Source organism: Elephantulus edwardii, unplaced genomic scaffold (assembly GCF_000299155.1).
Source record: "Elephantulus edwardii isolate Elephantulus edwardi_28Jun2011 unplaced genomic scaffold, EleEdw1.0 scaffold00100, whole genome shotgun sequence".
In the NCBI taxonomy this organism is placed as follows: domain Eukaryota; kingdom Metazoa; phylum Chordata; class Mammalia; order Macroscelidea; family Macroscelididae; genus Elephantulus; species Elephantulus edwardii.
This window is the reverse complement of record NW_006399850.1, coordinates 2427160-2451230: the sequence shown is the minus strand read 5'-3', so window position 1 is coordinate 2451230 and position 24071 is coordinate 2427160. Positions and strand designations below refer to the sequence as shown.

Below are 24071 nucleotides of genomic sequence, written 5' to 3'. Positions count from 1 at the left end.
CAGCCAAAGAGTTGAAGCCCCCAGGATAGGAGCTCAGCTCATTAAGGACTTCGGCCACCAGAGCTCCCTACTTATCCCATATCCTCATTTCTGACTTTACTTTTTCTTCGCTGCCTGACGTTAACCCTTAATAAGTCCTACTGCAGTAAGCCTTACCAGCCCAGGTCTTACCAGTAATTGCAATATAACACTCAGCCCGGGCCTGCTCTGGTCGGTTATTGCAGGCTCCTGGTTCTAGGCTCAATGCTACATCGCCTGATAGGTCCTCGTGGTTGCCAATTAGATAGAAATGGCGCGGCCTGTGAAACCACGATCTAAAGGAGACGCTGTGCTTTTACGTCATCTTCAGGCGCCCGCCGAAAGCTGGAGGGAGGGGGCGTGAACGCACCTCGGTGGTGGGGGCTGCGGGCGAAGGTGTCATGGCTGCTGCGGCGGAGCTGAGTTGCCCGAGTAGCAGTGACAGGAGCCTGGAGCGAAGCTGCAGCCCCAATCTCTCCCGAGAGGTGCTCTTCGAAACCTTTCGCTCCCTGATCACCCTGGCAGGACAGGTGAGTAGTGGCCTAGCGAAGTCGGGAAAGGGAGCTGTACGGCCCCTCCCCCCTTTCTCTCTAGTTAAGGGCGGGGGGCCCAGGGGCCTGGGAGCTGCGGCGGGAGTTGTCCTGGCCGAGGGCGGAACCTGAGTCCCTGCAGTGTCCCGAGAGGGGAGGAAGGCCTTACCGATCGCTTGCAAACTACATGTCCTTGTAGCTGTCTGTAGTGAAGACTGTATAAGAAATCCCGTTTGCTGGAGAGAATGATGCAGAAAAGCTTCTTTTAAGAGTTTGGGAGACTCCTGGCGCTCGGTGCTTTATCTCCAGTTCGTTGTTGCATGCAGTTGGCCTGAGATTCTGGAACAACTCGCTTTCCACCTTTTTATTTATTTTCTGTTATAAGTCATGGAGTTCTGTATTTTTCTCTTCTGGACATCTGCATCTATTACTCTTTCAAACGGAGGAAAAGAAAAGGAATAAGCCTAAAGTAAACAACATAAAAGTTAGATGAACTCCCCACAGTTCATCTCTTTGCATCAATTAATCTCTTTTACTCAATTAAGTAGTTGATAAGTAACTTTGGCGTAAAACGCAGATAGAAAGGAGTTTGAAAGAAAGAAATGAGCTCCTTACCCTCTACTCTGATCTAGTCATTTTCTGGTTCTGTAGTACATAGTTTAAATATTAAATGAAAAACACCCCGAAAAGATTTTACCTGCTTTTCTTTTGTCTCTTAAGTGAAACACTTTTTTGCTATAATAATTTGTTGTAGCACGAGTAATCATGTATTTAATGAAGTAGACACAGACATCTGTTAAAGATAATGTAAATTCCTTTGAAAATAAAGCATTTTACTTTTTTTGAAATTATTTTTTCAAAGCCTTGGGTGTATGGGAGAACAAATTGTTAAAAATTATTTCAATATTAACGCTAGTATCTTTGTCATTAATTATCAAGAACATATAAGGAAACCATTATTAATGGAATCTTCTAATGGCAGAATATATCTTTTAAGCTAGATTATTTGCCAAGGATTTAGCAAAATAAGCTTCATTTTTAATAACTTGGAGACTTGATTAACTCATTATTTTAGTCTGAAAACTAGACTTAAATGCTTTAAAAATTAAAGAAATTCTTTTTAAATTTTTATGGTGTGATTATTGTATCTTAAAAGTTTGTTTATTTTCTAATAATGCCTGAATGGAAAAAAAATTATGCTCTTCTAGAGAAAGTGCTTTTGATTCATTGGTGAACTATTAAAAAAAATTGTGGAATGATTAAAACTTTTAAAAAATTCTGTATTCTGCTATTTTCAGACTCTTGCACAGATTGTAAACATTTAGGTAGGTATTCTGTAGGTACAGGCAGATGTGATTAAAATCTGGCATCTCTGTCAAATGTTTACAATAAATATTTGATGAATTTACATGACACAGTGAAGGGATCTCTAAAATGGTTAGTCTCACTTGCCATTAGCCATTTTCGTAGTATTTTTTATATTTGAGACATGAAATAGAATAAAAACTAAAGTATTAAATACTTATAAAGTCACCGCAGAGAAATCATTACTTCCTTTTTCAACAAGTTAAAAGATTTTAAATTACTGTTACTGTTTGTCTAAAATCATTCTTAATTGTGCCTAAAATCATTATGTTACTGGCTCTCAATAGGAAGCATAAAGTGTTAAAAAAGTATTTCCTATCCCAAATAAAAAAAACTAACTTTTGCTAATTTCAACCTTGTTGCTTGCCTCCAAATGTCTGTTTTACCAAGCTGAAGAATTACTGTCGTTAGCTTGTTTTATTAATGTAATAAAATTTTTACTGAAAAATACATTTTTTAAGTCTTTATTAATAGCAGACTAATACCATTTTGGGGTGAATGATAGCCTAATACAAAATCTAAAGGGTAAAAATGCATAATCTGTTGAATGAATAGTTGAATGATAAAGATAGTTTTAAAGTTAATTCCTTATGCTGTATAGTTTTCTTGACAAGCCAAGTATCTATTTTGTACTTTGAAAGTGTACATAATTCTGTTGAATTGAAATAAGAATATGACCCAAACATTTAGATTTTCTATAAGTTGGGTTTTTTTCTCTCTTGAAAATTATGATGCTTTTCTTTGGCCAAGGATTTACCTACTTCAATTCCAAACCATATTCATAGATTTGCTATCTTTACGTACAGATCTTTTTGTCAACTGTAAAAGTAGACTAGTTTACTTCCACACATAAGTTATTTTTAACAAAATATTTATTAAACGTATTAAGGTAATATCAAGTAAGAAGAATGAATATTAGCTAGTAGAGTCTGCTCAACTTTTATTTCTTTACACTTGTCTAATATGGACTTTAGCTGTTCCTTTTTTAATATTAAATAAAAACTAAAACAAACACAAGCAGTACATTTCTGTCTTGCCATTTTCTTTCGATGTAGTATTTTTTGTTTTCTTTGGTTCTCTTTAGTTCCTTAAAAAGTAATACATCATTTTGATATAATCATTAATAAGATCTACATTTGAAGTCATGCAACACTAGGCTTTAATCTGTGGAAAGCATTACTAATTTTTAGAAAGATTTCCTTAATTTGCGTCTACTAAGTATATCCTTACAGTGTGCTAGAAACATTTGCCTCTAAAAATGTGTATAGTTGTTTACCTTTCATTCACTCAGCAGACATTACAGATAGAGGCACTCTAAAATTTTTACTGATTTTTATATAGTCAAATTCTTGATCATTCACTGGGTATAATTCTAACGGATCATACACTTCCAATTTATAAGAAATTTTCATATAATGACACCTTACTATAGAATAGTCTTTAACAAAATATCTGAAAATTCCATCCATGCTCTGGCCATTAATGTCACTGGGGTTTTGTGTGTGTGTGTGTTACTGATCTTTCACAATTAATTTTATTTTTTTTATTTAAAGTAGGCAAACATGTTGCCTTTTTATATGTCTGAAAACTCTTGGTTCTAATTTTTTTAATTAGAGTTGTAAAAATATGCTTCCGAAGACATCATATGATACGTATTTCAAGTATATATGTATGTGTGCACATGTTTACCTATCAAAAGGAAATGTTCCTATTAGACTGCAGTATTGTACTTCCTGTGTTTAACAATCTGGGTTACAAATGGTGGGATTTTGAATACAGCAGGCCTGCCTTGGACCATATCCAAAGATTCTACAACTGAAGTATCAAAAGAACCTGTATTGTTTGTAATGGTTTCACCTCAGTGATGGTCTCATTATTCAGACCTAAGAGTAGAATTAGAACAAAGTATCATTCTGGATTTGTATTAAAATCTTCACTTTTTTTTTTTCCTTTAAAAATTATAACTAGATATTTTTATATAAGATTAAAAACTTGGAACAAATTAAGCATGCATTATTCTATAGAAATCTTTTGTGTGTGTCAGTCCCATATGTACAGTTTAATCATGTAATTTTTGTGATGTTGCTGGTTTGCCCTTTTGAAGCTTAATCTCAAAGATGATGTGGTGAAAATTACAATCGATTGGAACAAGCTCCAGAGCCTCTCTGCATTCCAGCCTACATTGCTCTTCAGTGCACTTGAGCAACACGTTTTATATTTACAGGTAAATTTCTTAATAGACATGTTAACTTGATATTGAGAATAGAAATTAATTGTCATTAGATGATAGGATGGGCATTTATGAGTTCTATCTTAACAGTATATGAATAGAGTTATTAATAAAAGGTTACATCTGTCCAGATTGGATCCAAATCTGTTAATTTACATAGTGATCAGGAGAGTTAAAAGAATATAGCCCAATAGGCCAATGTTGGTATGAAGACTGAATGAGTGCATTTCTATTCAATTCTAGACTTGCATTGAAAATTCAATACATTTCCATCTATGGTGGGTTATAATTAAGCAATAAGACACGGCAGGTGTGTGTCATGCTATGATAATGATTCCATGCCTTGGGTGAGTTTGGAGGCTCATGGAGTGCTTTCAGTGGTTCAAGAAGTGGCATTATCCCAGCATGACACATCCTGGAGTGTCTATTGCAATTAAACAGTTTCAGCATAGTTTTTAAAAAGAAAGTAATTTCTGTGACATTAATGTCTCATCTTAGTAAGTAGCCAGTCACTGTTTCACCTTTCTTTTACTTAACAATTTTAAATAACTCATTCTTTCTAGCAAAACTTGACACTGAATTCTTTATTGTTTCTAATACTTCAGTAACTGAACAATATTTTGACCTTGCCAGTGTCTAATTGAGTATCTCTGCAATTATAATTGATGTAAGGTGACAGTTTATCTCGTCAGTGTAAATTGTGTAATGTCAGAAATGGAAGAACTATTTGAATTGGCCAGTTTACTACTTTGAAGGTTTCAGAAGAATATTTGGTTACTCAAACAGTGGAAGCAAAATGGAATAGACATTAATTTTAAGTCAACCCTTCAGTAACTTTGGGAAAATGTAACTATTTCATGTTGGAAGTAATAGTTAACCCTAGTTTTAAAAAGCAAACAAATGAGGTATAGAACTCAAGTGAGGCCTAAATGGTGGCAGGAGTGGTGGGTTAGCGGGTAGTATGATTTACATTTAGAAGGATGGACAGTCTCTTCCCATGCAATTAACTGCCTCTGAAAACTCGCTAAAAGGTCAGCTATGGGTTGGTTCAAACTTGACAGTACACAACAGCAACAAATTTACATTATACAACAGAACATTTCTTGCCTTTAATACTCGTAGAGACTTTATAGGGCTTAGTAGACCTGCCCTACAGGTCTACTCCAGAAGCAGACAGACTGCCACATCTTTCTCCTGATGAACAGCTAGTGTATTAAAACAGCTGACCTTTTGGTTAGCACAAATGCTTAACCATTGCACTACCAGGGATCCTTAATTATAGGCACCTATATTCCGCTATGAATGCTGGTAAGGATTTTTTTTTTAACCAGTATTTTTAAAAAAAATTTAATTTCATGACCAAGAAAATAACTGCCATGTCAGGAAAAGCCTGAGTGTTCACTCAACATCACACCTATATATTTCATGTCTGTGCTTTCTCATTCACTTTGGCCAACTGCCGTTTCAAGTGGAGAATCTCCAGTGATATAGTGTTAATGCAGGGCTTGAGTGAGAGCACTGGCTCTCCTGTTAAAGAGGAAAAATACTAAGCCTTAGTGTTCTGAGGAGGCATTTGAATGACATGTTAATTAAGTGGCATTGGTGCCAGAGACTGAGGCTTTGATTTGCCACAAAATAAAAGATGAGTGACAGAATGATTTCCTCAAAGAAGATTTAAAATTTCTTCAGGTTTCCTTTATTCATTCTTTCTTTTTAAAAACAAATTTCTAGCAAATAGTAATAGTATAGCAGAGAACAACAAATACTTATATGTGGTCAGGTTTATACATCTTGATGTGCCTACTTCCTGTATTTAGTAATTCACATTAAATGTATATCCAGTTAGCAAAAATTTCTGTAAATACTCTAAATGTATAATTAATTTTGCTCAGTTTGAACCCCAGTGGATAGAATTATGTTCTTCTCAGCCCTTTTTAGCAAAACTTCAACCTCTGATTAAAGAGGAGAATGCAGCTGCTGTTGAAGAGATTAGAAAAACAGAAATGGACCACAAGAATCAAGAAAATGCCACACTTCCCCTTGGTGACGTACAAGAGGAAGAAAAGCACAAAGATTGTGATTTAGGAGATGTAAAAGAACCAAAGATCCATTTTGATCCAGAAGTGGTTCAAATAAAGGCTGGCAAAGCAGAAGTAAGAAGTTTTATTTGAGGGGGGGAGAGTCACCATAATTTTTTTCCTCCAGATAATTTTCTAATTGTTATTTGTATATTATTTGTAGATTGACAGACGAATATCTGCATTTATTGAAAGAAAGCAAGCTGAAATCAATGAAAACAACGTCAGAGAGTTTTGCAATGTTATTGATTGTAATCAAGGTAACCACTTAGAAGTGAATTTTCACTTAAGCACAGCTTTTACAGTTTTGTCATAGGTTTGTTTAGGAACAAAGGTAGCATATTTTTCTTCTTTTTTGGTAATAGATGATATTGCAAAAACCATTTTCATTTTGGTTACATACACACAAAAAAATAAAAAACCACTAATGTAATATCAAAACACTAATGTTTACTAGAAGAAAAAGATTATTTCAAAGTTCGTAGCTAAAGTATGTGTGGCATGGTTTGATCTCACTAGCAAGAAGGGACTAAACTGAATACTTTTCAAGCCCACAAATGTACTTATGAAACCATGATGTTAAAACCTAAAATTTAAAGTAAAGTTAGTACTCCTCAAGAGGGAGCAGTTTTCTTACTACTTCTGAGCTGTTTGAAATGTTTTGTATCAAGATAAAACATATTGTCATGAAGAACACATGACTTGGGGCTTTTTTCCTTTTACACAGTTCATAATTTTTATCAGATTCTCCTTTTCCTCTCTATATGATGCTATGGTACATTTATAGATCTCTAGGTATGCTGAAGAATACCAACTATTTCGTAGATCATACTTGGGCATCATAATAATAATCAGAACAAGTACGCCTTAGGGGAAAAATAAGGAAAAAGAATTGATAATTGGAATGAATTTTTTCCCCCTCTAACATCTCTTTGCTAATTAATATAAACAGAGAATGATCAGACAAATCTTGACAGATCCATACCACACTGGTACCTTATTTTCTTAATAATGAAATAATGGTGTTAAGTTGGATCCCTACACTCAGCGTTTCCACTATTAATGTTATACGTGCATCCTTCTGAGTGTGGTATATTTTCTGTTAGCTTTCCAGAACAGGTGCAGCCTTGGCAAAATCTCAGGTACTACAATCCAACTGCAAGCAGCCCATGAGAAAAGGTTTGTTGAGAGAGTAAGCACATGTGCCACTAATGTTATTCCTCTGTTCCCCCTGCTAACTCTATTATTATAAACCACCAGGGGATAGAAATTGACAAGAATTGAAATGCTCAGCAGGATTCCTTGGTCCATTCAATCCCTCGCTGGCTCAAAACAGTGCTAGCAAGAATTGCTGTGGAGAGTGACTAGCACTCATACATTCACTGCCTTCGCACCATGCTGAATTTCTCACTGATGGGTCAAGTTAATCTAGATATTTGGAATATAGCTCTGGAATGGATGATAGCTTCTTTTTTTAACCCTTAGCCTGAAATGATAGCCCTTTATACATATTTGTGGGGGGTTTGGTGCTTTGCTATTTTTCTAAAAAGTGACTTGTTTAATATCTAGGTTAAAAAAGATAAGTGAATTTGGAATTTCACTCACATTTTGATTTATCAGTATTAAGGAAACTTAGAGGGGATAAATGCAAATATATCATAATGTGTTACTTGTTCTTTTAATACTTCACATTTTGATTTAAATCTAAACAATGGATTGATGGAAAAATCAATCAGATTTTATAGGAAAAAGGCATTTGAGTTCATTACTTTACCATCCATTTTTATAAAAGAGACTGAAGGGTAATTGTGCAGAAAATTTTTTGCCAGTGCATGATTTTACTTAATGTTATTTTAAATATTCTATAATATTTTACTTGTTTATATATTCAATTAATACCTTTTGAACTTTCCTATTTGGTTTAACTTTATTTAATAATATATTATTAAACTTGTTACTTGATAGCTAATTTGGAAAAAAGTCACTATACATTTTAGCTGAGAAAAAAATGTAAACATTTTTCATAAAATCTTTTACTAAACTTGAGTTTTTGAAAGTTACACAGCTTTGGTGATTAGGTGCTTTTTAAGTGAGCATTGAAAATATAGGTAAAGTGGAAAAGTGTGTTATAATTCAGGTTTTAAGACCTTTTCTTTTTTAATCTCTTGTTTTATATTGGTTTGCTTTCAAAGTTCATATACATAGTATTTCACACTATCCATCATTCACATTGTGTTTGATACAATCATTCCCATTCATTATATTCTATAAAATTAATCAACATGAACCACACACTCTTTCCAGATCCCCGCCTGATTATTTCTATTCCCTTTACTCACTCATCCCTCCAACCACCAAATTGTGTAACCCTGTGATTACCCCCCTGCCCATCCTCATTCTTCTGTTCCTCGTCTCCCCTCCTTGGATCCTCATACACATTTGACTGGTTATCTTTTACTAGTTATCTCCAGACTTTTTTTGTGTGTTACATTCTGAAATAGAAAGGTATCAATTAAAATATATAGTTGTAAAAAAAAAAAAATATATATATATATATATATATATATATATAGTTGTTTTTATTAGATGTACAATAATTTGATTCGCAAGTAATAGAAAACATTCTAGATGTTTTTTAAAAAGATGTTTCAGTAAAAATAATTACTTTTGTATTTTAATGAAGTAATACTGCCTTTGGCACTTAGGAATAAGACATTCTCTGTAATACATAAATTACTTTCCCAAAGACCAAGGTGATTTTTAGAGATAGGGAATTTTCATTGTAAAAGTAAGTGATGCCACCTAAATATGAAGGCTTTGGTAGATGTAAATCTGAAAATTAGAAAAGAAAGTTAGATATTTTAAGTCTTAGAGGGAAGAAAAAGTCACTAGAGTTTATATTGTAGGTGATGACAATCCAGCTATAATTATTTAATATTAATTAATATAAACTACCAGAAATGCACAAAATCTCATATAGCAACGTTAATATATTTAAGGTTGTTATCTAAATTTTCCGCAGAAAATAGTTGTGCCAGAACTGATGCTGTTTTCACCCCTTACCCGGGATTTAAAAGTCATGTAAAGGGTATGTAATGACATCCTTTTATCTTAATCCCTGACAGAAGCCTATCCTAGTTTATTAGCAAAACAGAATATAAATTACTTTCCCATTCAACTTTGTTTATTTTAAAACAACAGCAAAAAAATCTTGCTTTTCTTTATTTCTGGCTTTGTGGTTAGATAGTGAAAAGCATAATAAAGTGCTGTTATGAACTCTGGTGAGGCGGTGGTTAAGCATTGGACTGCTAGCCAGAAGGTTAGAGATTTGCACTCAGCAGCCACTGTGTGAGAAACGACTTGGATGACAGTAGTGCAGCTCTCCTCTTTAGGGTCACAGCACAAAAATAACATGAAGGAAAGAGAATTTCTAAACTTTGAAAGACAGAGCTCAAAAGTTTGAAATAAAAGTTTCTTAGTTTCTAGAGTTGTGAATACCTATGGCCCACAGACTAGGCCTGAAGGAGTTCAAGGATCAAGTCATAAATCTAACAGCATGCTTCGAGATTGTGGTAACCAGGCTGTAGAAGAAAGACTTCAAAACATTGAAGCTCATTTGCGGTTGCAGACAGGTAAGCAACGTGCTAGCTTGGTACCCTTTTATGTACCTTTGTAAGATATTATAGAAACTCTCATGCGTTTAATCACCAAATAGTCTTTGAGCATTTATCATGTATATAGCATTGTTCTAGTTGCAAGATGAATAAAGCATGATCTCTTCTCAAGGAAGTTAGAGCTCTTGTTTGTGGTCTTCTTCCTTTCACTCACCTGACTACTGTTTTAAATTGACAGGACACTAGAAGGATGGTTACAGATTCCGAATAGATACTGGCATTTTCAATTTACACTTGAAAACAAACTTAATCTTTTTCTGCCACCAGTTTCATTACATACCATGACTACTTCTGGTTCTTAAAAGGTGATCTGGTCCTCAAGGAAGCATCAGGGAAATTAAGCATATAAGTAAATCAGTACTATACAAGAACAAGATGGATTGACACTGTGATGTTAACAGTGGGCTCCAGCGTATCAAGGATGGTGAGGGTGGTGCAGGACAGATTTCTTGTTCACAGAGTTGCTGTCAGTCATAGTTGACTCAGGGTCACTAACAAAAAGAATTGCTGGCTATGGTAAAAACATGACTTAGTTGACTCAGTACTTGAAATACCCTCATGAGATGTTGGTGCTTTTATTATCTAGATGAAGAGACAGAAGTTCAGAGAACCCAAGCCATGTGTCTAAGGTATTAAGTGACAGGTGGAATTGAAACTTTGATCTTAACTGGCTAAAACAATCTGCATCTCCCTTTTCATTTAGTCCTTTGTCTTGTTGATTTTGTTACCCAAATATTTCTGATCTTTCACTTCCTCTATCTGCTCTAGTTGAAGACATTATGATATTTCTATACTAACAGAAAGGTATCAGCTGTTCTCTGCAGTGTTAGATTTCCTTCTGTAGACCGTTCTCAATTCGTTAGCCAAAATGACCTTTCTAACGCTCAAATATGATCTTATTCCTCCTCAGTGGATAAATCTTAATGACTCTCTTATTGCCCCTAAATGTGGACCAACTTAGTACTTATTCATTTGTTCAACAAATAGTTATTACCTACTATAATCCAGATACTGTTCTAGTTATTGTTGCTGTTACTGCTAATATATATGAACAAATATTCTAGTTAGGAGAAACATAGAATAAATAATGAAGAAATTGTTTGGTAGAGGCAAACGGCTATGAAAAGAACAACTTGACCAAGATAGAAAAATGGAGATTGGAGGGTGAGGAGATTGTAATTTTAAATAGCATAGTTAATCCTTTGTAGTTCTAGCCATATTGCTGGGCTTGCCACCTCCTGCCATTTTTTGCTATTTCAGCCAATGCATGTGCTTTTTGTTCCTAATCCGAGATCAATGAGAGTTCTCCTTTATGAAGTCTGGTAATATCTGATACTCACTGTCCTCCTTTATAACCACAACTGTTCTTTAATGTCTCTCTTTGCTGTAGATAGTAGAGTCTCTGTCTGCCATGCCCATTACTCTGTGCCCATTGCAGTGCCTCACACAAGCAAGTGCTCAGATACTGAGTGAACTGTTCTTTTCACCTTCATATGTGTATGCAAAGTGTACTCTGGACATAGTTCAAAGAGACCTCATGAGAGGCCAATCGGTCTTTGATTAAATGGCATATAAGATCTTAGGGTATCAATAGTAATTTTTTAAAAGGAGAAAAACATTAGGAAACTATCTAAAAACTTTACAGAGCACAAAGTATGGTTCAGGGAATTTCTGATTCTAGTATAGCTGATAGAAAACTTCTTATACTAGGATAATGACTACCTGTCCTATTGACTAGAAGAGACCGGTATTTGTTCCCATTCCAAAGAAAAGTGACCCAACAGAGTGCAGAAATCATTGAACAATATTATTAATATCACATGCAGTTAGATTCTGCTGAAAATTACCAAAAATGACTGGTAAACCACATCGACAGAGAACTGCCAGATAGGCAGGCTGGTTTTAGAAGAGTTAATGGGACTAGGGATATTATAGCTAACGTTTGATGGATCTTGGCTGAAAGCAGAGACTGCCAGAAGAATATCTGTCTGTGTTTCATTGACTATGCAAAGGCATTCACCTATGTGGATCACAACAAAATGAGGCTTACTCTCAGAAAAATGGGAATCCCCTAATATTTGATTGTGCTTATATGAAACCTATTCTTGGACCAGGAGGCAACCATCAGAACAGAGCAAGGAAATACTGTATGCTTCAAAATCAGGAAAAGGTGTATGCCGGGGAGATGTGTCTATCTCTATACCTTTTCAATCTATATGCAGAACAAATCCGGGAGGCTGGGCTCTATGAGAAAAGTGGCATCAGGATTGGAGGAAGAGTCATTAACAACTTGCATTATGCAGATGACACAACCTTGCTTGATGAAACTGAGGAGGACCTAAAGCACTTTCTGCGGGTCAAGGTCAATATGGATTGAAGCTCAACATCAAGAAAATAAAAGATCCTCACCTCTGGGCCAATTGGCAGCATCATGATACATGGTGAAGAGATTGAGATTATTAATAGCTTCAGTTTGTTTGGCTCCACAATCAACACTCTTCATACCAGCAGCCAGGAAATCAAAAGACAAATTGCATTGGGGAAAGTCTGCTGTCAGGGACCTCTCCAGAGTACTGAAGAACAACAGTGTTAATCTGGAGGAGGCACATAACAACAGGATAGTGAGCTGTGTATATGTCAGCTATTAGTTGGTTCAGATTTGACAATTAGAGTGGACGAAAGTAGCTGGAGTGAGCTCTGGTAGCCTAGTGGGTAAGGACTTGAATTGTCACCTGAAAAGCAGGCAGATTGAATCCACCAGCTGTTTCACAGAAGAAAGATCGAAACACTCTTCCTGTACAGTTTACAGTCTGAAGACCAGCTGGAGAGTCAGCTGAGTCTTGTTTTGAATCAACAGAAATGAGCATATTTTTTTAAAATATAATTGAAGTATGTGGTAGATGGAAATGGAAGAACATAAGAGAATGAGTAACCCTTTGAGGATAATAAGAAGTTGATACTAAAAAATTAATCCTTTTCCCTAGAAGTAGATGGATTTGACCAGGGAGGATAGAAGGAGAATTGATGCCTTTGAGCTGTGGTGCTGGAGAAGAGTATTTAGAATACCATGGACTGCTAGGAAAACAAACAGATTTGTCCTGGAAAGGGTTAAACCTGGTGGCTCCTTGGAGGCAAAGATTCTGAGGCTCCGTCTAACATACTTTGGACATGTGAGGAGGGGACAGGTCCCTGGAGAGGGATATCATGCTTGGAAGGGTGGAGGGACAGCGCAGGAGAGGAAGGCCCTCTATGAGGTGGATTAATTCAGTGACTGGGAAAATTGGGATGGGAGTGTCAGAGACAGTGTGATTGGCACAGGACAGAGCGGAGTTTAGGGCTGTTGTACATAGGGTCGCTATGAGTCGCAAGCGACTCGACGGCACATAACAACAACAACAAAGTATTTTGTTACATTTTTAATAGACTCAAGTAGTTGGTTTTATTGGCAGGTATTGAATGCCTACTATGTGCCAAATGCCATTTTAGGCTCCACGGAGACAAACTATAATTATACTCTCTTGACTTTAAGGAATTTATAATCTAATTGCAAGGAGATGTACTGATAATGAAGTGGGATGGTAAAAGGCCTGAGAAGGAAGGATACGGTGAACAAGCCAAGGTTTCATTGCACAGTGAGTCTTGAACTGGCTCTTGAAAGGCATAGTCATGAGGCAGAGGACATGATAGATAAAGGAAAGAGCAAGAGACAAGTCTTATGGGTAAAATGATATATTTTACTCTAGAATAAGAATAAAGTTCTGAGATTTTAAAAAAGAAACATTTCTTAAATTTTAAATTTAATTTATATATTTGATAGGAAAATTTGTTCATATTCTTTAAGCACATATGGTTGTGGAATTATGTATTCAGTCAGTAAATTTTGACTATTTGCCCTGTGCTAGACACTGTAGCTTATAAACTGGCATTTAAGTGTCCTCAGGTTGCAGTGCATAAGCTGCGAAGGTGTACCCAGTGAATAAAACAGATAAAACTTGCTGCTCTCTTGGACCTAACTTAGAGTGGGGGAGTGAAATAGTGTATAAATAAAATACATCATAAATTGATAGTGATGCTTTGGAAGTAATTAAGAGGGGCATGCTAGGTAAGAGGAGATGGTATGGTAAGTCAGAATTGATGGCATGGATTTTAGTGAGAAAAAGCCTACTTGTAAAAGAGAAAAGCCTCTTAGCCAAAATCTGGAGTTGACAACAGAAAGCCTTGGGAATATGGTGGCAGAGGGAACTGCCAAGTGCTAAAGTTTGCCTTAGTTAAATAACAGATAGTATGGTTGGTGCAATGTATGTCTGAGGAGAATGTTCAGATTACATAGGAGCATGTTGTCTGTACTGTCAAGTCAGAAACGACTCATAGCTGACCCTTCCGCAGGTTTTCAGAGGCAATAAATCACAGGGGAGATTTCCTTCTGCAGAGCAGCTGGTAGATTTAAACCACATACCTTTGCATTAGTAGTGAAGTTCCTTACCACTGAGCCACCAGAGCTCCCTTAGGGACATGTTATTGTTAGGTGCCATTGAGTCAAGTATGATTTGTAGATGTCCTGTGAACAACAGATCTGAACCCTGTGCTATCCTCTGCCATCCTCACGATCTCAGACACATTGCCCATTGCTGCCGTCACTGTGTCAGTCCACCTGGTTGAGGGCCTTACTGTTCTTCTTGCTGTCTCTCTACCTTTTCAAACATGTCCCTCTCCAAAGAATAACTTCTCCTAGCAACATGCTCAAAATGTGTGAGAAATGAACGATCCTAGATATAATAATATATTTAAAATTTGATCTTAATTTACCATTTCCCTTTCTCCCTCAGAAAGTTAATTCACTACCATGGTGAAGCCTTCTTAAATATTTTTCCAAGTTGAAGGAGAAACTTAAGTAGGGACAATTGTAAATTGAGGAAAGTATTTATATTAACATATTGAAACCACTGACTTGAATAGCTAGTTATCGCTAGGCAGTAAATTGTTCTAAAAAGGAGCCATTTCAGTATCTTAGGAAATAAATTTAACATAAAACTATCAATATAGGAAATGTAAATGGGATGGGGAAGATGTTTAAAATAAATTTATCCCATAAAGTACATTTTGGAAATGTGAATTAAAGATTTTATTCAGGTTTTTTTTGTTCATTAATTTTCTTATGTTTAACTATTTCCAACTCCTTTATATACATGCATGACATTTTAATTATAAAAATTGTGAGATGAATTAGATGGTAGATTTCAGTGCTTTTTTTCTATTTAGGTGGCCCAGTACCAAGAGACATTTATCAAAGAATTAAGAAACTTGAAGATAAAATTCTTGAATTGGAAGGCATCTCTCCAGAATATTTCCTATCAGTAGTGAGTATAATTACCTTTTTTTTTTTTTTTTAGTTTTACAAATATTTATTGCTTGGGACCAATAGTGATAGTCATGAGGGCAGTTGAGGAAGGTTTAACTCCGCAGTAGCCCATTATCTCATTTTTTAAAATTTTCTACTAGTTTACAAAATTTGATTACAAAGTTTTCAAGAACAAATTCTTTCCATTTCCCTTTAGTTCTAAAAATCCATTTAATATTTTGTCCTCGGATAGAGGATGTGTCAAATATTATACTGATAAGAACAGATATGACACATGATCTTAGCCAAAAGGCCGAGAAGCAGTTGCGTATAATTGTCTTTTTAAAATATGAATATTGGGATCTTTCCTCTATTTCTCTCCTTTTAGAGAGGGAAATCCATCCCATTGGAGATGCAACTTTGAAATAAATGCTAGTAAAATTATTATTTTACCCTCAGAAAAAATGTTCTTTTAGGAATCTTACTTGTGAACACAGTCTTCTTCAGGGAGATTGCCATGTTCTTTAAAATTTCCTAGTATTACATTACAGATTCATATTTGCAAAGTATCAATACTTTTCCTATATATTACTCAGATTCTGAAATGTGAGCCATGTTCAGCAGAAGTCCTGCCACTCTGAACTTGCTCTCTCAGAAACTTCCTCTAGGCCCTTGCTCTTTTCAGTTCCCCCTTTGTCTCTAATCCCTTTCTCTTCATAGACCTCAGTCCATATACATGTTCTCATTTCTCCTTGATATAATTTACTTGACTCTGACTCTTAGTCACCCTATCAGAAACAGATAGGGAATCTCACCCTATCCTGCAGGAACCTCAAAATCTGTCATATCCTATTCTGGTGTTGCAGTCATTACATCAATCTATCTCATTGAAGGTCTGTCTCTTTATCTTCTAGCTACCACCTGTACCTTACTCCTCACTTTAGCCACCCAGACTTTTGAAAGACCAGCCTGTATTTAATTCCTCAGCTCTAGCATTAATGTATGCATTCACTGTTCACTCTTAACCTTTGTTCCCCAAAACACATTAAGATAGTTACTATGGGTTAATTCTTTGACAAAGATCTTTGACATACCATCTTTAAATTATGGTGTTATTTTCCTCAGCCTTCTCAGGTGATTATATCTATTATAACACCTGACCTTTTAGTCTGACACACACACACACACACACACACACACTCACTCTGACACACTCTCTTACTTTCCTTTTTAAAGCATGACATGTTAGAACTATAATATAAAAGTGAGATTTTACACAGAGTTTTATTTTTAAATTATGGAAAGTAGTTTCCCTTTTTATATTAATATGGAATTAAATCAATTGGTAAAAATATATTTAAATTTTTTTTAGGTACAGCAATAATCTTTCCACAGTTATAGCTGAAAGTGAAGTCATATAGAAATGACTTGAAGTCATATAGAAATGACTTATTTCCAGAGAAAGATGGCTAGTCATATAACAAGTGGGCATTGAGTTCTAATTATAAGGAAGACTTAGTGATTGATTTACTTCTTTTATGTAAAATGAAGTACTTGTGAAAGTACTGATTACTGAACCAAGGTTTAAAGGAGTTAATGCTAATCAGTTTTTTAGCACAGTAAGTAAAATATTACCTACCTGTTTTAATTTCTTTAGTTTCAAAAGTGTATCTATGAAGTAGCCATGTAAATACTAATAAGTCACTCAGTTCCTTTGGCCTTCGGTTTTATCATTTGGAAAATTTGTTGGCTATACTACATAATTACAGATGTCCCTCTACTTCTAGAATTTTAGAAAACTTTATAAAGGTTCTCTGACTTTTTCCCTAACAATAAACCTTTAAATTGTTCCTATTCAAGCTTTTTCATTATTATCCCTGTCGTTGTTACATGCCATTGAATCATAACCAACTCACAGCTGACCCTCCAGCTGGTTTTCAGAGGCTGTATATACACAGGAGGAGATTGCCTGTCTTTTTCCTGAAGAGCAGGTGGCAGGTTGAAATCATGTGACTTTGTGTTGGTAGTGCAACTTCTACCACTAGGCAGCCACAGTTCCCTTCTCTGATTGTGATTTATGAAAGGGATAAGGAGACACTTAACTTGTATAGATGTTAAGTGAGACCCTGAACTAGGTATATGAAAATGGGACGAGGATTAATGCAAGAGATAATAGCAAAGAAAACATGACACTTGATTATTTGGCTATAGAAAGAGATACAGAATCCAGTGAATCTGGTTTCTTCTTGGGAAAGTGATACAGTTCGACACTAACATTCACAGAAATAAAATAATGAAGTTATTTTGGAGAGTTTCTAGTGCCCTACTCTGTAGGGAGTTGTGCTGCTAACACAAAGGCCACACCTCTCTGATGATTTGAGTGCCCCAGAATCTCCTCAGGATAAAAATAGTTCTGGCTGCATGGCAATGAATTTTTTTAATGAACTGAAGTCATACAGTCATATATAGAAATATCAGAAATATAGGACTTAGAATAAATGGGAGAGTCTGTCTGTAGGTAATCATTAAATTCTACACAGTAAAGCCAACGAATAAGAGCATTAACATGCTACATAGCCAAGAGAATGAACAGATATGTTTTGGAGAGGGTGCAGCCAGAGTGCTCTTTGGAGGCAAGTATGATGAGGCTTCACCTCACATACTTTGGGCATGTTGCTAGGAGGGGCTGTTCCTTGGAGAAAAACATGAATATCCACAGTAGATGTGTCAGAATATTTGCTTGACCTCTTAAGATCACATTTTAAAGTTATCAAGCCCCCTGATGTATTTTTTTTTTTTATTATTCTGGTATTTCTTTGGATTAATGGTTTAGTAGTAACCTCATTGTTTAATGATGTGGAAACAATCACCATTTTGTAGGCTAAACTGTTAAAACAGTGGGAAGTAAATTATGATGAGATGTACAAAAAAGCCACTTCTTTGGAAGGTAGGAGGTTGAGTAGCAACTGAATTAAACGTTAAGCCCTTACCTTCCCATTGGCCTTATTACCACAGGATCCATCTTAAGATGGCAAAGCAAAGAGTGTATTTGTCTTAAGTTTGATTTCCCCATATTTAATAATTCCAAGACACAGTGATTCTCCATTTACTAGATCTAGGGATATAGATCTGGTGGCCTAGGGGTAAGGAGTTGTGCTGCCAGTCTAAAGACACCTGGGTTGAACCCACCAGCTGCTCTGTGGGAGAAATGCAGTCTCCTCTTATGTAGTTTACAGCCTCTGAAAATTCCCTGGAGGGCCTGCTTTGTGTCAGTTCTTCATATAACAGCAACATAACTAGGGATAAGAAGGATACCTCAACACAAATGGATAGTGAGCTTTACTAAACTTTCAGATTTCACTGGTTAAGAATGCGCATTTGAGAAAATTTTGCCATCAGTGGCTTGACTAGCTCTGTATCGTAATTTGCCATTCAACAGCTTCTTGTGTACTGAAACTAAAAACACAACCTAGAATTGCTCTTTTAGATCAAATTTTAAATGTTTTAGCACCTTGTCAGTGAGAATGTTGTATGCCTTAATAGAAATTTTTACTCGAATTAGCTTAAGCAGTATGGAAATTATAAAATAGGCCATCTAACAGCAGTGCAGTCTTCAAAATTGATTCATTGATTGGCTAAATCATGATCATTATTCAGCCAAAGAAGTGATGCTTAGATTGTCTAAGCATTGAATACTTACTTACATTCTCTTTACTTTTAATCTAGAACTTTACTGGGAAAAGAAGAAAAGTTCAACCACCTCAAGTAAGTTAACTCATTGCCTTCTTATTTTTATTTCTGAAATAACTTGATCATGTTATACTTGTCATATTAATAGAATTTTCTACTATGGTTGCCTTTAGTTCAGACCATGGGATTTAGGACTCAGTAAAAGTTGAGCATAAATTAATGTTTAAATTAATAATAAATAAATAATGGATTAGATACGTAATATTTTTTCTAGGACTTGGAGTGATTAAGATGATCCAAAATTTTATCCTACTTTAGAAAGTATCATTGTCAAAATGCTTAGAAATGATAAGTGCTCAAGACATACAAGGCCATTAACACCTCCCCCCTCCGCACACCTAGCCATCACACTCTTTAGCAGGCAGCAGCTTTTGAGTATGTTTGACAGAGGTGGACATTAGGATACCTTTCAAGTTCAAAATACTATACTTTATTAAATAGTTGAATCTTAATTAAAAAGCTCTGGTGATACAGGGTTAAGTGTTGGGCTGCTAATGTAAAGTTTGGCAGTTAAAACCCACTAGTCGCCCATAGGCAACATCATGATACATAAAGAGGAGATAGAAATGGTCAATGATTTTATCTCACTTAGATGCGCATTCAGCACCCCTGAGACCAGCAAGGAAATCAGAAGACATATTGCACTGGGAAAATCTGCGATCAGGGACCTCTCTAAAATTCTGAGAAGCTATGATGTTAGTTTAAGGACTAAGGTGTGCTTGATCCAGGCCTTGGTCTTCAGTTACTTGCTATGCATATAAAAATTGGACAGTGCATAAAGATAATAGAAGAAGACTCAATACCTTTGAGTTGTGAGAACAGTACTGGATGTCTAATGAACTGCCAAAAGAACAAGTGTATGTCTTAAAGGTGCAACCAGAATGTTCTTTAGAAGCAAGGCTAGTAAACTTCATCTCACATACTTTGGATATATTGTTAGAAGGGGCCTGTTCTTGGAAAAGGACATAATGCTTGGAAAGGTGGGGAGGGGACAGTCAGTGAAGGAGGGGAAGACCCTCAACAAGAGGGATTGATACAGTGACTGTAACAATGGGTTCAAGTAGATTCGGGATGATGAGGATGACTCTGAATAGGGCAAGGTTCCTATCTGTTGTTCATAGGGTTGCTGTGAGTTTAATGGCACCTCATAACAACAAGAAGTAGCTTCATGGGTTAAAAGATCTGGTAATTGCTTCAATAAAGATTATAGCCCAGGAAGCCCAGTGAACAGTTCTAAACTGTTTTATAGGCCCTTTATGGATTGTCACAATAATAATGTGTTTGGCAGGAGTTGGCTGCAGCCCAGTTCTTTCCAATGTACTACTGTTTATTAAATAGTTGATTCTTAATTCATAAGTTTTTAACCATTAATAATTGTTGTAGTGATTGTTGTTAAGTGCCATCGAGTCGGGTACAACTCACAGCCACCCAGTGAATAACAGATAATAACTGCTGTCCTATCCTGTCCATCCTTACAATCTCCAACATACTCAAGCCCATTACTACAGTCACTGTCAATGCAGCTGGTTGAGGGTTTTTCATCTCCTTCGCCACCCCTGTACTTTCCCAACCAAGCCTGGTTTCCCTCTTCAAGGAATATCCTCTCCTGGCAACATACTCAGTGTATGAGATGAAACTACATTATCTTTGCCTTCAAGGTGCTCTTTGGCTGCACCTTCTCCAAGATATATCTGCCTGTTCTTTTGACAGTGTGTGGGATATTTAGCACTCTTCTCCAACATAATTCAAAGATATCAGTTCTTCTGTTATCCCTAATTCATTGTCCAGCTCTCAGATGCATAGCAAGTGACTGAAAAGACCATTGCCTGAATCAAATGCAACTTAGTCTGCAAACTGACATCATTGCTACTCAGTAATTTGGAGAGGTCCTTTACTACAGATTTTCATAGTACAATAAGTCTCCTGATCTGCCTGCTAGTATCAAGGCTGTGGTGCAAACAGAGCATGGTTTAAAATTAGGAAAGATGTGTGTCAGGACTGCATCCTTTCTCCATGCCTGTTTAATATGTCTGCTGAGAAGCTTGACTTTCTAAAGAAGACTGTGTCATCAGGATTGTAGGAAGATTCTCAATAACCTTCATTACACAGATGATACAGCCTTCCTTGTTGAAAGTGAGGAGGACTTGAAACACTTGGTACAGAAAATCAAAGACTACAGCCTCCAATATGGATTACATCTCATTATCAACAAAAATCTATGACACTGGACCAGTAGACAGCATCACAATAGACAGAGATCAGATTGAAACTATCAATAACTTTATATTACTTGGATATACATTTAATACACTTGATTCTTGATTTTAATGGTTGTTGTTATATGCCATTGAGTTGCTTGCGACTCATAGCGACTGTATGTACAACAGCCATAAACTCTGCTCTGTCCTGTGCCAAATGCACTGTCTCTTGACACTCCCATCCGATTACCCCAATCACTGAATCAGTCCACCTCATAGAGGGGCTTCCCCTCCTGCACCTGCCCTCCACCCTACCAAGCATGACGTCCCTATCCAAGGACCAATCCCTCCTTACAACATGTGCAACATGTTAGACGGAGCCTCAGATTCCTTGCCTCCAAGGAGCCACCCGGTTTAACCCTTTCCAGGACAAATCTGTTTGTTTTCCTAGCAGTCCATGGTATTCTCAATACTCTTCTCCAGCACCACAGCTCAAAGGCATCAATTCTCCTTCTAGCCTCCTTGGTCATTGTCCAACTCTCTGATGCATAACAAGTGACAGCAAAGACCATGGCCTTTGTATCAGACGCCTGTATCAGTACTTTTGATGGTAGTAGTGTAAATTTTAAGTTGAGGATATGGCTTTAAAATAGTTTTTGTTTTTTTCTTAAGAGTTGTTTGCCATTGGATCAAATCCAACCCATGCCTGACCCTCCAGTAAGCTTTCAGAGGCAGCTAATCACACAAGAGGACATTGCCCATCCTTCTGCAGGGCAGCTTGAACCATGTGCTTTAGAATTGCAGCACAGTTTCTTACCATTAGGCCACCTGAGCTCCCTATCTTTAAGAACAGAAAACTATTATTATTTTTTTTAATTGTAAATTTTTGAGAATACTTTCCCTCCAAAAGAATAAAGTGATTAAAATTAATGTCAACAGATAACCAGATATTTTGCACAGTTAAACTTTTACAATTGATTATGAGACTAATCAGTTAAGTATTTTTGTACATGATTCTTCAAAGTACAGAAGGCCCAGGAGAGCTTAGTTCTTAGCAAAGAAAAATATGTTTGTGCTTTTCATTTAGGATAGTGTTCTCATATGTGGTTATTCAACCTAAGAATTATGAAGGGAAAAAACCTTAACATTTATCATACTATTGCATGTTTTAAATGTTTACAGTTCATTTAGCACTTTATCTGCATTAAGGCACTTCAGAGTCTTATTCAGCAATTTGTGTTCTTATTGTTTACAGCAGAACTATTCACTGGCTGAACTTGATGAGAAAATTAGTGCCCTCAAACAAGCCCTGCTCAGAAAATCAAGAGACGCAGAATCCATGGCAACTCACCACCTTCCATGAAAAACTGCTCTCATCCTTGTCATTTTAACTTTTTTATATGTGTATGTAACTTACACTGTAATTAATTATATGGATATGTATTTATCAATGTAGACTTCGCTGTGAAGTCAAGGTTTATTTTCAAATGAGTCCAACTTGTAACAAATAATCTTCAAATATTCCAGTTTAGAAATAGTGGATGCATTGAAAACACTGCAGAAGGTTTTTACCCCCCTTCTGTTCTACAGGAGGTATTTTGGAAATTGGAGGTATTTTGGAAATTGGACCCCTTAATTTGACAGTGGTTTTGTTTTTTTATTATTTTTGGACCATAGAAAAGAGGACTTATTTTGGATAATAGCAGTTAAAATTAATACATGTACTAGCTTACCAGATTATTAGTTTAAATCAGTAACTTGTACATAAGCCATTTGATTTAAAAATTATGGAGATGATTTTTATATGTAAAAACTTGGTTTTTTTAAATGTCAGACAAATTTAATATAAATAAACAATTACTTTGTATACATGTTCCAATTTTTAGCTCCTTCTGGTTGTGTGACCTTGAACAAATTGCCTAATATCATTTTCTGCTTCATTTTCCTTATCTGTAATAGGGAGATGATAACAGATCCTACCTTACCAGTTGTTATAAAGAATAGGTGAATGGTGAAGAATTAGCATCTGCTCCAAGGAAGTGCTCAATAAGGGCTATAAATGCTGCATAAAATCAGATTTCTCTTTGGGAAGTAGCTGAGATGTTAAAAACGAATTACACTGGCTCCTTTTTAAGAACACCTTTTTCCCAGTATCCCAGTTAATGTCTTGTAGGGCATGTGTGTCTCTCTGTGTATATATATTGTCATAGTAGCAAATTAAGCATTTTTAAAAAGGCAACTATAATTATGTGCAAATTGTTCCTGGAATAGTTGCTTGATTATAAGAATCAGAAACTAAAATAGTTTTAAAAGGGGAGTTGTTAGATTAGTAATCTGGATTTTAATTAGAAGTGGCTATTATGGGAACTAGAAAGTCACCGGACAGCTAATTGTTTTCTATGTTTCTGTTTGTCTTGCTCTGGATCTGCTGCTCTTTCTGCGTCAAATTCTGTCCCTATCCCCTACTCTTAGAGTTCAGTTTTCCCTCTGCCTCAGTCTCAGTTTCTCTGTTTCCATCTGGCCTTCCTATAGTACTTATCTCTGCATTTGCTTTAACTGTCCCTGTAAACTGGTTTCTCTTAACAGCCTCCCAACCCCCCAGGGAGGAGAAAAAAAGAAGTTACTTACTTAAAGTCAGTTCTAACTTAAGGCATCTTCATTTCTGTTTCCTCACATCTGGTGGCTTGTTACTGCTGCAGAGCCTGTGCCTGTTTTGGTCTTTGAACTGCCATGGTGCCAATTCTGAACCCATGTCAGTAAAACCTGCTAACATTAGTGACCACTGCTTTCTACAACGTTTGTTATTTCACATCATTCAGAAAGTGAAACTAGAGGTGAGATGATGAAGACCTCTTCATAGAACAACAAAACCAGCAAAGGTAAACCCGTA

At 36.1% G+C, this 24071-nt stretch overlaps 1 protein-coding gene across 2 annotated transcripts; it reads left to right on the top strand.

The window, feature by feature from the left end:
• Positions 1-356: 356 nt before the first annotated feature.
• Positions 357-22544, top strand: MBIP (MAP3K12 binding inhibitory protein 1). Of its 2 annotated transcripts, none has more exons than XM_006891560.1 (9): positions 357-548; positions 4018-4137; positions 6072-6296; positions 6385-6481; positions 9244-9309; positions 9701-9853; positions 15155-15252; positions 18960-18998; positions 22437-22544. In XM_006891560.1, the coding sequence occupies exons 1-9, from the start codon at positions 420-422 to the stop codon at positions 22542-22544; spliced, it is 1035 nt and encodes a 344-aa protein (XP_006891622.1). In that variant the 5' UTR covers positions 357-419. The 2 variants fall into 2 exon arrangements, with proteins under 2 accessions (XP_006891622.1, XP_006891623.1); XM_006891561.1 differs by having other exon boundaries at positions 420-548; positions 22440-22544.
• The last annotated feature ends 1527 nt before the right edge of the window (positions 22545-24071 follow it).

Coding starts and splice junctions, on each gene's coding strand:
- MBIP (XM_006891560.1), top strand. CDS start 420: ATGGCTGCTGCGGCGGAGCTGAGTTGCCCGAGTAGCAGTGACAGGAGC. Junction 6,482..9,243: donor TGTTATTGATTGTAATCAAG/GTAACCACTTAG, acceptor AATTTTCCGCAG/AAAATAGTTGTGCCAGAACT. Junction 15,253..18,959: donor CAGAATATTTCCTATCAGTA/GTGAGTATAATT, acceptor CTTTTAATCTAG/AACTTTACTGGGAAAAGAAG.